We start from the raw sequence: 13,915 nt of genomic DNA on the forward strand, positions 1-13,915 counted from the left end.
CTCTCTCCCTCACCCCCCGCGCGGGTCCCACCTGACGCTGCGCGCGGCGGCCATGCGCGACAGGCGCGTGCCCCACGGCAGGGCGGGCCAGCTTCCCATTGGCCCGGAAGCGCGTGGAGGCCCCGTGCCCGCGCGTGGAGCCAATCGCGTCTCAGCGGGGGGGGGCGACACGTGATCCGCGGGCCCCGGTAGGAGGGACGGGGCCGCTCCGCCATGTCGGGTGTGGGCAAAAAGCTTCGAAGGGCAGCGGCGCGTCGTGAAGGGCAGCGCGCATGCGCGGGGAGGCGGTGGCGGCGGGCTCTGCCGATGGAGTGGGAGCGGAGGCTGCGGGCCCGCCTGGCCGCGCGCCGTGCGCGTGAGTGCCCTGGGATCGGGAGCGGGCGGGGAAGCGCCCCGGGCCGTCTGCAGTCACCGGCGGGACCGGGCGGGGCACGGCCGGCGGGGTGAGCGTCGGCCTCTCCGGGGCTGCCTTGCTTCGCCCTGTCCGCACTGCCGCAGGGGCCGAGCGAGTCCCGCAGTTGCCCTGCGGAGAACCTAACTCCCGCGGTTCAGGGTCAGAGAGCGGTGAGGGCGGTGAGCGCTGGGCGCACGGCCCCGCCGCAGCCGCGGCTGGGAGTGCCTGACTCGCGGGGGAGCGCGGCCGGCGCAGGTGCGCAGCGGCGGCCCCGAGCCGGTCTGAGGGCGGCCCGCAGCTCGCATCTGTGTCTGAGGCAGCGCTGCTGCTCTGCCAGGCAGCCTCGGCGAGCTGCTCCGTGAGCTACTGCACATCTGGCAGCGAATCGGTGTGTGCAGTCATGGAAAGAGAGATGTGCCCATACTCAACATACTTACGGGACGTATTCTTATGTAATTTATGTGATTGGTCTGTGCTCCGCTCATTTCCACCTCATATTTGTGTTACCAAACGGCACAACCAGATAAGTCCCAGTATTAACTCTGTTATTCGAGCCCCTTTTTACATTAGAACTCTCTCTGGAGTACAGCGTGAACATTCTTTTCTATGTTAATCAGCCAAAAAGAGTGAACAAGAGCTAAAGGATGAAGAAATGGAATTGTTCACAAAATATTACATGGAATGGAAAGGAGGGAAAAAAAGTGACAACATGTCATATGCAAACATACCACGATTTTACTACAGGGTAAGTGAAGTGTCCGGATAAACTTTTAACAAGAGGCTATTCTGTGTTACAACAAAAATTTATGCTCACTCACAGGGACCCTGCAGCTTCAGAAGCTAAAGTAGATTGAAGTCTGAGTGATGTGAATTGCTTAGTCTAATTTTTTGTTTTGTACAATTGTGAATTTCAGCAGTTTTAAATAAGTACTGAGAATCTTATCGGGGTCAGTGGAATATTTTGCTAATCAGTCTGCTTGGTACAGATACCAAGTTGTCTTTCAGAGGCACTTGAAGTTCTAAATAAATTTTGATGTACTGGTGTTACACGTGTGTATCTTCTATTTCCTGCTTAAACACGGTGGGATGCTGCCTCATGAAAATGGTGGGGGCATTGCTCTTGCAGACTAGAGATGGATCTGTTGCTTGCATCATCCATCAGAAATGCTTGGTCCAGCAACCTAGTTGTGAGCATGAATCAGATTGGCATGGGAGCACTTGTTGACATCTTGGTATTGCTGGTACTCATCAGCGTGACTGCTCAGCTGCTGCCAAACCTCTCATGGTCACGTATTCCTTAGGGGCTCACACTTCTGCCAGTGCAGTTCTCAAGTACCTGTGTTTCAGTTGATGGGTACGTGTGCAACTCTCCAAGTTCCAGTGGTGCTGTACAGTTTGGCATGTAAATATTGGCAGAACTTTCACACTAGGTGTTCTTTCATCTTATTTGTTGGCCAAACAAGTCCAGTAGACTTTCACTCTTTGGAGAGTCAGGCCTACCACAAAACAGAATGCTCTGTTTCTCCCAAGTAAAACACAGCAGTAAATGTCTTTTATGTGTGAGCCCTCATACCTAGCAACCTTGGGAAAGTGCTTACTCAATGGGTTATCTGGTGTTAGGTACTTCTCTCTCTCTCCTGTTAAAGATGTCCTGCTTTAGGTAAGTGCTTCATTATTGAGATGGTTTGAGGCAGTGAGCAAGTGATATCCCTTGTAGCAGAAGCAAGTTTGGTAGACTAGCTATTTTATGTTAAGTGAACAACTTCAATCAGAGTGTGTGACTCAAGACTACCTAAGAATACTTGCTGGATGTGTAGTTTTTGAATGGTCCTGTGCTGAAAATTAAAATGCCACAATGTTTGCAGCTGCCAGCTGAAGATGAAGTCTTGCTTCAGAAATTAAGAGAAGAATCTCGAGCTGTCTTTCTGCAAAGAAAAAGTAGAGAACTGTTGGATAATGAAGAGCTGCAGGTAGGAAAGTCATTTCTGTATGTCTTGTAATGGCTTCTGAATGGATTTAGATGATCTCCTGCCTGCCCACAGAATCTTGTGGTAAGGTGCTCTGTACTTGGGCACACAGTACTTGGTGAAGCTGAAGTGCTGCCTAGCCTTGGGCTGGTAATGCCAGTGTGAAGCTTCCTTGTTATGATGTATGTGAGGACTAAATGGATGGCTTCCAGTTCTCCAGCATGTTGCAGTGATTTCTTGGTGGGCCCAGATGATAAAATAAGTTCTGTTTATATATCATTGAGAGAGACTCCTAAAATGGATTATTTTATTACACTGCAAAGACAAAAGGGGTGTGACCCTAGAAATGCTTGTGAAGGAGGGAGAGTGTGCATGTGGAGAGTGTGTGTGTGTGTTTAGCAGCATTTAAGGGAGTGGAAGTAGCACACACTGACTTTTCTGGCTGAATGACCATGTGTCCTGATTTACTGAGAAACCCTTGCACCAAGCCCACATTTTTGCTGAGTTTCTTAAATGCTATATCTTAAGCACGTTGACATCTCTGGAGAGATATCTTCTTAACCAAATATAAATACCTTTTAAGAATCTGTGGTTTCTACTGGACAAACATCAGACATCACCAATGATTGGGGAAGAAGCAATGATTAATTATGAGAACTTCTTGAAAGTTGGTGAAAAAGCTGGACCAAAATGCAAGTAAGGCTTTCTTCTCTTGCTCATTCTAACTAAACCTAAGTGCTACTGTAGCTTTCAGTTGCTAAAATAGATGGGAACAGTTTTAAGGTGAGAAAAAAATATATCCATGTAGTTACTAATGAGCTGGTTCCTTTACATCCTTGCAAAGGTGTACTCTGCCTCTCTGAGGTGACTTGTAATAGAGGTGCCTAAAAGAATGGTAGTGCATCCTTTTGAAGAAAAGTTTTTATCAGCATGAACATTTTTAGGTGTTAGTGGTTATGTAAATGAACTGGAAATCGTGTCTCCAGTGGTATTGCCCAACCTTCTCTTATATCTGCTGATGCAGAATTTCCTACCAGATGTGCACAGCATGCAGTGAATGGTAGCTCTTTATCCTCCTTTTGGAGATGGCAGTTGTGCACATAGCTTTGTGATTGAAATTTGGGCAGAAGCCAGTTATTTGTCAGTACTGGCAATTTCTTTTATGTGCATATTGTTGTAGAAGATTGGAAGCTACCAAGCACATTGTACTGAAGAGAAATTGAATAAAAGCTCTCTAAAGTTGTACCTCACTGAAAAGTCTCATGAGCAGAAGAGGTGGCTGCTTTTTATGTTGTTACTTGGTAGGATTCCACCTGATGAGTGTAATGTAGCATATTAACACACTCTGTGTTAAAACATTATTTTGCAGGATCTGTAAATGTCAAATACTATAACTGGATCTGTCAGTGCAGTGTAATCAGGTGTGTGTTTGTTTTGCAGGCAATTCTTTACAGCGAAGATATTTGCTAAATTGCTCCATAATGATCCTTATGGGAGGATCTCTATCATGCAGTTCTTCAATTATGTCATGAGAAAAGGTTCGTGAGCGCTTCTTCTGTGTTAGAAGTTGTTTCCTTTTAAGGCTTTTCCAGCTTTATTTGTTACTTGATGTTCCCTTCAACAGCAGTGAGATCTGTCCTTAACTACAAATGCTGTTTATTTTGAGGCTTGGGATGTTTTCCTTGTTACTAGAAGGTGGGAGTCCATCTTACCTCTGAAATCCACCTCTCCCCAGTCACGGATATGCTTGATCTGTTTGTAATGCATACATGTCATTCTGATTTCCTTTATTCAGGCAATACTGTGAAGTGCAAAGCAATACAGTTCCATGGCAGGTGTGATCTCAACCACTGTGATCAGGCAGATAGCTTTGTTTGCTGTTTGTCCTTCTATATTGGTGTCTATATTTTTTAACTGTGTGTCAGATATGTTAGTATGTTTCTGTGCTTGTCACTTACCATGCTTGCAGCTATTTTTTATTATAAAAATGATATAAGGAGTGAAAATAAAAGGGCTGAAAACGCTTTTTTTTTTCTTTTTTAATATGTATTAGATATTGTTTAAAAGTACTGGGCTGGCTAGCAGAAAGGAAGATTGTCTCATTATCTTTTGCCCTGGCTACTGTGTTCTTAGCTCTGCTAAAGCAGATCTAAGAGAACAGCACCTTTCTCAGCCTGCCTAACTTAAAGTCTTGTGGTGCAGGGGATGAGAAATGTGTTGAGCAGGAAGCATGATGTGCAGGTGTGCACAGTATCCAAGGAATGAGTAATAGACCCATTTCCAGCCACAAACCCAAAAGCTGCAGGATGGGAGACTTGTGGCCAAGTCTGTTAGAATTGTATGCATTTCAAAAAGGCCCACCCAGATGGGCAGAGGTTTTTCAGGGCTTGTTTCACTCAGAAGTTGTGAGTTTTGTGTATTTAGGATGATGCCTTTCTTCTAAGCAAACAAAGAAAATAGTAATAAAAAAAAGCCACCACCACCAAATCATTTCACGTGTGATATATTTACCTTTAAACTTAAGCCAACAATGAAACAGCCTCGCTGTATAATGCCTGCTGTCTGACTCTCAGCACACCATGAGAAATACTTACCTTGAGGAGTGAATGTTCTGAAGGACAGCTTATATTGCATAAGAGGAACTTTTGAACTGTTTCTTCAGAAAATGGGAGTTAAATTTAATGTTAAGTATGTAAATAATAGTTTTTATTTATCTAATTTATACTGCATCACTGTTACAGTGCTTTGACAATGGCTTCAAGCACATTGTCCTGTAGATTTTCCAATTAATGTGCCTTCTCATTACAAAGACATTGTGTGATTCTAATTCTTGTCTTGTAACTCTGAAGTGAGGGCCTGACCTTTGGCTGTAGCTGCAGTGTCTGGCGCTATACAAGGGATTGAGAAATCTATCTGTGTATGACATAGTGCAGGTGTTTAGTGCAGTGAAAATGCACTGCTGCACATTTCTCAGTCAGTGAGAGAGAACAAATCCATGATTCCATGTCACCAACTGTGTGTGCTTGCAGCCTGGAAAGCCTGGGCTGCATCAAAAGCAGCATGGCCAGCAGGTCAGGGGAGATGGCTCTCCCTCTGTGCTCTGAGACTCTTGAGACCCCATCTGGCGTCAGCACAGAAGAGATGTGAGCCTCTCCTGTGGCCACAGGCTGAGGGAGTTGGGGTTTCCAGCCTGGAGAAGAGAAGGCTTTGGGGGAGCCCTCATTGTGGACTTTCAGTACTTAAAGGGAGCATATGAAATGGAGAGAGAGTGACTTCTTAGCCAGGCAGTGAAAGGACAAGGAGAATACAATTTTGCAATAGGTAAGACAATACAGTTTTATATTAAAAGAGACATTTAGAGTAGATGTTAGGAAGAAATACTTTACTCAGAGGGTGGTGAGACACTGGAACAGATTGTCCAGAGAAATTGTGGATGCACCATCCCTGGAAGTGTTCAAGGCCAGGTTGGATGGGGCTTTGAGCAATCTGATCTAGTGGGAGGCATGCCTGCCTGTGGTAGGGGGAGGTTGGAACTAGGTGATCTTTAAGGTTGCTTCTAATCCTAGCCATTCTATGATACACCAAATAAAATCTGGTGTCTGCTCAGCCATTTTTCACATCTAGTTATTATAAGGCAGTTGTGGCAATGGTGTATGTTTATATTATAAATAGTATATATATTGATGAAGTGTATATTTATAGTATACTGCAAATGACTTAAAAATTTAGAGACTGAAACAGTGTTTCTGAGCAGTACATGACATGGCTTTGCTTAAGACTCAGAAGAATGGGAAGAAGCACTTAAAATCCAGCTGTGCCTGGCCTCAAGAATAACATCAAATTTTGGCATAAACTCAAAAGCCTCATAGGTTTCTTGCATTGTAATTCTGTTTTCTATTTCACAGTATGGCTTCATCAGACAAGAATAGGTCTCAGTTTATATGATGTGGCAGGACAAGGCTACCTCAGAGAATCAGTAAGTGAATTTTTGATAAAGTTAATGTCTCTCTTTAAATCAAATGACAGCATCAGAAAGATCCCAATTTTTTTCTAGCCTTGTCTTGTGAAAGCTTATATCATAACAGATTTGGGGTGGGCACGTTTGTTTGGATAAATTGCAATTCACGTATTCAAGAGATGTTGTGGTGAGAGTGGTGCTGGCCTTTTAAACTTATGGGTAGTTTTCTGAAAAAAGGATTGTATCTACAAAGATTTTGTCATTAGCACTAGATTACTGGATTTAGTAGGATATGATAAAAATCACAAATTATTCTTCAGTGAATTATTCTCCTGTTCTAAAATGAGGTAAATATTATAAAGTAAATAAAAATGTCCTAGTTACCACTCAACTTAAAGAAAAAAGATTTATTGAAGAATATTAAGCAATGGGATAATCCAGTCAGGAGTTATGCCTCTGATATTTGAAAAAGGTACAGTGGAATGCATTTATATTTATCTATAAATATTATGTACTTTGTTAAGTTCTGATTCATTAATAGGTTGTTTCAGCCCTAGAATAACATGTGCATGGATATGATCTGGGATTTCTTGCACATAGACAGAAGTTTTTTTACCTGCTTTCATGCTCTTTTCTGCATTGTTGCAGGACTGTATTTTTAACAAAATACACTTGAAAGCAAGGGAAGAATATAGCAAACATGGAACAATAATAATGTTCTATGCTTGTTTCCTTTTCTTAATTCTACAGGATTTAGAAAACTATATTTTGGAACTCATCCCTACTTTGCCACAACTGGATGGCTTAGAAAAATCTTTTTACTCCTTCTATGTCTGCACAGCTGTTAGAAAATTCTTCTTCTTTCTGGATCCGCTCAGAACAGGTAGGTCTCTTAAAATGCTTCCACTGAAGCTACTTGTGTTTTCAAAGCAGTGTGTAATTGTCCTGGTAGGCTTTTGTCCAGCATTGAGGGATATTCTCCACTGAAGACCATGACTCTTTATTGTAGTCTAATAATCTACTTTTACAACTACTGAATTTCTGTGTGATACCTATCAGCTGAGGTACTACAGAATTATCTCTCAAACACTGACAAATAAGATTCTGTTTCACCACAATGAGCCATTAGCAGTAGCTAATTTTTTAAGTATTTAGGGTGAATAGAAAACGCAGCAACCAACAAAACTGCTTGTCAAAACATCCACAGAGCTGTGGAAATGCTCAGGATGGTTAGAGTGATGTGCTTTGCCTGTGATTAAATCTGTGTGCACTGTGTAGACCCACTAGAAGAGGTGTGCAGCTAGGTCTGATAATGCTTGTTACAAGTGTAGCTCCCTCCTAGGCCCTTGATTGAAGTCACAAACTGCATGTGTTTCCAAGGTCCAGCTGTGCCCCTTGTAAAGGTCAGGATTGTTGGGCAGCAGCCTCTGGCAGAGGTAATTGCACACGTTCTAAGTGCCATTATTGTGCACAGCTGTTAGCAGTGTCTGTGCACCAGCACAAGTGCATTCTGCTGCCTTAGCTTTGTGTCACAGCTGGAGTTCTGAAGGTGTAAGAATGCCATGTCACTTAGGAGATTACTGTTTCATCAAATGTTTTAAGCATGCTTGCTTTGCATTTTTATTTTACATTTTGAGTAGTTGATATTGAACATTCACATTTATTTTAATCTAGTTTTCTGGCATTTAAAGCTTCAGGATAGCTCCTGCCAACATCAGCAGTTTTGTCCAAATATTTTAAAAGGTATTTTATTTTATCTCTGAAATTAGAACTTTAACCTTGATGTTAGACATGGGTTTTGTTTAGCTTTTTTTCCTTAAAAAGGCATCTTTTTCTGCTCCAAATAATTCTTTCTTAAGTAGAACCTAGATGAGAGTAGTCAAATGGATGTGGTGGCTGAGCAACTGTTAAAATGTATTTTCTTTTTCTTGCTGCAGGGAAGATAAAGATACAGGATATCTTAGCTTGCAGCTTCCTGGATGATTTACTGGAGGTAAAGGTCTTTAACATATACTGTTGCATTTTAATTTACTTTTTCTGAATTCTAACTTTATGTTTCACTTAGTTAAGGGATGAAGAACTTTCTAAAGAAAGTCAGGAAACAAATTGGTTTTCTGCTCCTTCTGCATTAAGAGTTTATGGTAGGTTCCTTTATATGCCAACACTTTTCTTCTCCTCTTTCTTGTATGACTTAGACACATTATTACTGCTGTTTTTCCTCTGCTTTTGTCATGTTAAATCCTCCTGCTAACTTGTCTTTTCAAATCCTCTGTTCACCCTTTCAGTTTACCTTCCCAACTTTCTTTATAATTTTGGTTCTCTGCTGTTGCTCTTTATCAAAATCTGTCACTTTGTTGCACAAGGAACAAGATTCCTCTGTAACCTTCTCTTCTGGCTCTGTTCATGCCTTTGCATCCTCTTCAGCTCTTTTTTAATGCTTACAGCATATTTCTATAAAGTAATATGCTCTTAGCTTTCTGCTCCTCTCTCAGTATCCACAGCTATTCACTTACATTAGAACTGCTAACACCTCGTTATGGGAATCCCACTTCTCTCCCTCCATGTTCTGTACTTATTTCTGATGCTTAATGAATATTATTGTGAATCTAGTAAATTCTCACTTAACTACATTAATTTTATTATGGAAATTGGAAAATTTAGCATTTCATTGTTTATTTTTCTCTGTTGAAAGAATTCTTTTCTGATAGAGGTATATTATGGTTGGCTTTTTTTATCTCCTTGCTAGGTCAGTACTTAAACCTTGATAAGGATCACAATGGCATGCTCAGCAAAGAAGAGCTGTCCCGGTATGGAACAGGGACTCTGACCAACATATTCTTGGATCGTGTCTTTCAGGAATGCTTAACTTATGATGGTGAAATGGTAATTACATGTTTGCCCTTTGTCCACAGCATAACATCTTTGGCTTATTGAGTTGAGAAATGTCTAATAGTCAGTATCTTTAAAGAGTAGCTTGAGGTGAAGGAACTTGTTTATCATTGTGCACTCAAATGATCATGCAATATATTAGCAAGTTAATTTTCTTAACAGCAAGGTGATTGTAGTGTGGCCTAAAAAAACTTGCTTGTTTGAAAAAGCAGAGGTGATAGAGAATCCAGACAGCCTAGGATAAAGCCACTTGTAGATTGAGTTACAAAAGTGCCTGTTGAAAAAATGTATAGATCCAGCAATACTTTCTAGTTATATGTAATGCTTTACAGAGAAGCAAAGACAAGTGGCACACTTGAGATTAGTGCAAGTTAGCTAAGCTGTCAACTTTTTCATGAAGACAACTATGTTTTTCATCTTAAGCTTTCCATAGCTATGAAAAATGAGAAGTCTAACTAATTTAAACACCTGTATCTGTATTGTTTGAAGCTTTACTTAATGTTCAGCCACAATTCTTGTCTGCATTCAGAAGACTGGAATGTGAAGTGATAAGTTACAAATTCACCATACAGCCCTTTTGCCCCTGTGCAGTTTTTTTGTTAGAATCACATAATCACTGAGGTCATGAGGGCTCCTCTCGGTTGTCCTGTTGTGGGTTTGTACCAGTGAGTTCATCTCTCTTGTATGGGGGAGGCCAGGCCAGGGCCCAGTGCCTGGATGTAGCACCAGCAGTGCTGAGTAGAGAAGGATCCCCTTCCTCAGCTTGCCACCAAAGCATTTCCTGGTGCAGCTGAGGGTGCTGGCAGCAGCCTGTGCTGCAGGGGGTTGTTGCAAAGCTGCTTCCTGACAGTCAGCCCCCAGCTCTGCAGGTACAGGGGGTTATTCCTGCCCACATGCAGGCGTTTGCCTCCCTCTGTTGAACTCAGTGAGGCTCCTGGTAGCCCATTTTTCCAGGCTGTCTCTGAGTGACAGCACAACTCCCTGGTGTTACAGGTAAACAGGGTAATGATACACACGGGGCTGGGGGAGTTCTGTCCTTGTCACAGCTGTGTCTTGATTGGGAAACCAAGAATCCATACTAATGAAAAAAGAAAGTGTGATACTTATTTGGAACATTAACTAATGTTTCTTGCAAGTAATTTGCCAGACCACTGACTCTGGTTTAAGGATTATGTAATTGGCCATATAGTTCATTATTTGGTACCAGCAGGCTTACTGCCACCAGACATTTAATCTATGATAATGAAAACATTTTATATGTTTTTTCTTCATTAGTTGGGTATATTCAGCAGTTTAAATATATAGTAAACATTGTTTAAAAGCATATATATGGCATGTTTCATTTGGATTTATGCTTGGAATGCTATTCTGCCTCTAAAATGGCAGGATTTCCTGTTATCAGCAGACATTAAAAACTAACTTTTCTGTCACATTAGTGGTAGCAGCCATTTTCCATTTCATGTTGTCTTTTTCAGAAAATAAACTGATCCCCTAGAATGAAATAGCTGCCAATTATAGAGGTCCTGCTTGCAAAATCAATTTAGAAAGAAGACTGTAATAAACATGATTGTATCTACTTCTAGGACTATAAAACCTACCTGGACTTTGTGCTTGCGTTAGAAAACAGAAAGGAGCCTGCAGCTCTGCAATATATTTTCAAACTGCTTGATATAGAGAACAAAGGACACCTGAATGTCTTTTCCCTTAATTATTTCTTTAGGGTAAGTCTCTTTATAAGTAGGCCATTTTCTGTGTTTATAGTGTTACAGCCTATGTGCTTCTGCATGCAGATCTGCAGGAAATCACTTTAAATTACCAATAGCCACAGGCAGGCTAGTAATGATTTCTAAGAAGATTTAATTTTTTTTTTAAGACTAAAATTGGAAAGATTTCAAAAGGTATTTTCAGTAGTTTATCTGCAGTTGAAATTAACTGGTTTGATTTTGAGTAGGAAAACTATTTTCTATTGATTTGGGGTGGGTTTTTTTTTAAATTGAAAATTGTCCTAAGATTATGTGATGATTACCTGTTAAAATCTTTTTTGATAGTTCTGATTGATTTTTGCCCATGGTTTTAATTTCAACTGTAATACTGAAATTCACTAAAAGAGATGAAGATAATGAAATTTATTGATAGGCCTATACAGCTGGAGGATTTTTTCATTCAGTGCTTTGCTTGCAAAAAGCTTATTGCATTTTTCATAGTCTGCATTTGTACTTGTTGCTTCTAAAATAGATTTAAACTAAGCCTAATTTTTTTTTAGTTGCTGTTAATTTTCACTTAAGATTGTCAAATCTTTCTCCAAACTGGGGTTTGTGTGTGATGGCTTTTGTTGTTTTGGATTTTTTTTTCTTCTGACTAGTGGTGATTTTGGTTGGGAAAGGGGGCAGGTGTTTTGTTATTCTATCTTGTTTTTCTCATCGATACCTGAGATATCTTGGGACGTGCTCTGCAGTAAAACAGTATTTTTGCTGTGGATGGTTCCAGCTGAGTTATGAGCTTGATGCTTTATTCATGTGCAGGATTCCCTCAGTACTATCTATTCAGACACAGGGACAAGCACTCCAAATTTTGTTATATGGATCTTTGTATTATAAAATAATAATGTCCTGTGCTTAGCTGTCTGCTTGAAGGATGAAGAACAAGGTACAGATTTCACAGAGTCACTAAAGCATTCAGCTCAAGGCAGGATCCTATACACACCTTATTTCTGTGTTGTAACAAGTCTCCTTTGGGACATGGCACATGTGAAGTTTTCCTTGAAATCTGAACGGTTCCTCTTGGCTCTGTGAATGATTTCTTGCTTTTCTGCCAGCATTAAGTGTCAGTAGGTCTGCACCTACAGAGGCAGTGCAGCTTGTGCTAGTGAAACAGTTTGGTTTGCAGATGTAGGTTTGGTGATGCAGATGTTTAAATAGTACCAGATTTAAATAATTGATGTGTCTTTCTGCTCATTGGTCATTTTCTTTCTCTCTTTCCTTAGCCTGTAATTCATACTGTGTCAGAAATGGAACCCTATGGTTCAAGTGTATTAATATCTTAAGTTTTGAGTGTTGAGGGTTAATATGCAAATTGCTCAAACACTGGTCATAATAAAAGTGAGATTCGTATCATATTCATTAAGAACTGTGAACTTAGAGATGTGTATCATTGATAGTGCCTTAACTCACCCTTGCCTCACATATGGAAGAAAAATTATTGCAAGCTGTACCATGAATGCTTTCTTAGAGGGCAATACAGCTTAAAATGCAGAAGCATTTAATAACTCTTGTACAGTGTCAGTATAATACTGCACTAGCCATTCCTAACTTCTTATTTTTCTAGGCCATTCAGGAACAAATGAAAATTCATGGACAAGAACCAGTTTCTTTTCAGGATGTCAAGGTTAGCTTTACCAAATGGACTACTGTGTAAAATCTGTGAATAAGCATTTAATAATTTAATTGTGTTACATCATAATTTCTAGGTTGCTGTATGTTTACTTGGAGAGTACTAGAAATGAGCTGACTTGTCCTGCTCATAGATTTGAAAATGCCTTTCTAGTCAGCAGTTGCTCTGTAAAGTAGTAACTGGTGTGTTCTAGTAGCTTCCTTAGTAATAGACAAATTACCTGTTAAATACATGTTGCTGTTTCTTACACTTGAAAGTACTTGCTAAGTCCATTTTACAGTTCGGGGGATCACTCCTTGGGGGACAGGGGCCAGACTGGTGGCTGAAACAAGCAGCCTATAAAACTGATTACTGCCTACTGCTTATTTAGTTTCAGTACTTTAAAAAAAAGTACAAGAGCTTGTACAAAACTTAGCTCGTACAAGTGAACTGAGATTCATTTTGCCACTTTGAGGCTGAAGCCTCCCCAGAAAAGCAAATTCTTCCTTGAGATGTGGGAGCTGAGGACACTGCTCTGAACTGTAGCCAGTCAGTCAGTGTGCTTTGTGTCTTAAATGCTTTGGGGCTTAACAGCTGCTTTTTGTGAATTGGTGTGGGTGGCACTAGTTACCCAAAGATCATTCTGTATAGGGTATGAAATAGCCATTATTCTGCTCATTAATGTGTGGGGCTTTTCTCCCAATTTTGACTTGTCTTTCATAGGATGAAATCTTTGATATGGTGAAACCTAAGGACCCTTACAAAATCTCCCTTCAAGACTTGATCAATAGCAGTCAAGGAGACACTGTTACCAGCATTCTGATTGATCTCAATGGGTTCTGGACCTACGAGAACAGAGAGGTCCTTGTGGCCAGCGACAGTGACAGCGCTGCTGACGGTGACGAAACGTGACTGCCAGTGGGAGCAGACTGTATCCACAGAGATCTCCATCTGATGGGCCAACTGCTGGAAGCTGGAAATGTTCATTATCTGAATTAATTCCTCTTCCATTTTACTTCTCTCCCTTCCTCCTCTGCCCCACATATGATATAAAATGTGGTACATAAACAAATCACAAATCTAATTTCTGAAACCAAAAAAGCAAGTGCTGTTTAAGGGCAAAAAGAACCTTTTTTTTTAAATAAATATTTTTGGATTTTTTTCATGTGTACCAAGCCCTGTTCTTATTTAAATACCTTATTCTACATGTGAATTTAACCTGAAAGTAAGACTGTGGTTCTTGGTATCTTCAGCACTGGCCTGAATCCACTCACCCATCCCAAGCCTCCCTCTCCATCCTGCATGGCTTCCTCTAATGACAGCACTGTTGAGCATTCT

The 13,915-nt window shown here is 40.9% G+C and overlaps 2 protein-coding genes across 4 annotated transcripts in view; one reads left to right on the forward strand and one right to left on the reverse strand.

Annotated features, from left to right (window-relative positions):
- Positions 1–96, reverse strand: part of PRORP (protein only RNase P catalytic subunit) — a 40,280-nt gene extending 40,184 nt beyond the window's left edge. The window contains exon 1 of the mRNA XM_064714000.1: positions 32–96. The gene's annotated coding sequence lies outside the window, so the exon portion shown is untranslated. The remainder of the gene's footprint in view (positions 1–31) is intronic.
- On the forward strand, positions 84–13,738 carry PPP2R3C (protein phosphatase 2 regulatory subunit B''gamma). 3 transcript variants are annotated; one of them, XM_064714003.1, is made up of 13 exons: positions 84–188; positions 1,012–1,139; positions 2,260–2,364; positions 2,945–3,057; positions 3,802–3,899; positions 6,267–6,337; positions 7,070–7,202; positions 8,257–8,312; positions 8,385–8,460; positions 9,066–9,202; positions 10,792–10,929; positions 12,533–12,592; positions 13,301–13,738. In XM_064714003.1, the coding sequence occupies exons 2-13, from the start codon at positions 1,047–1,049 to the stop codon at positions 13,487–13,489; spliced, it is 1,269 nt and encodes a 422-aa protein (XP_064570073.1). In that variant the 5' UTR covers positions 84–188; positions 1,012–1,046; the 3' UTR covers positions 13,490–13,738. The 3 variants fall into 3 exon arrangements, with proteins under 3 accessions (XP_064570073.1, XP_064570074.1, XP_064570072.1); XM_064714004.1 differs by lacking the exon at positions 84–188 and adding an exon at positions 206–443; XM_064714002.1 differs by lacking the exon at positions 84–188 and adding an exon at positions 206–355.
- The last annotated feature ends 177 nt before the right edge of the window (positions 13,739–13,915 follow it).

The sequence above is a fragment of the Zonotrichia leucophrys genome, chromosome 5 (assembly GCF_028769735.1).
Source record: "Zonotrichia leucophrys gambelii isolate GWCS_2022_RI chromosome 5, RI_Zleu_2.0, whole genome shotgun sequence".
Taxonomy (NCBI): Eukaryota; Metazoa; Chordata; class Aves; order Passeriformes; family Passerellidae; genus Zonotrichia; species Zonotrichia leucophrys.

Coding starts and splice junctions, on each gene's coding strand:
- PPP2R3C (XM_064714002.1), top strand. CDS start 214: ATGTCGGGTGTGGGCAAAAAGCTTCGAAGGGCAGCGGCGCGTCGTGAA. Junction 3,058..3,801: donor AAAGCTGGACCAAAATGCAA/GTAAGGCTTTCT, acceptor TTTGTTTTGCAG/GCAATTCTTTACAGCGAAGA. Junction 9,203..10,791: donor TAACTTATGATGGTGAAATG/GTAATTACATGT, acceptor ATCTACTTCTAG/GACTATAAAACCTACCTGGA.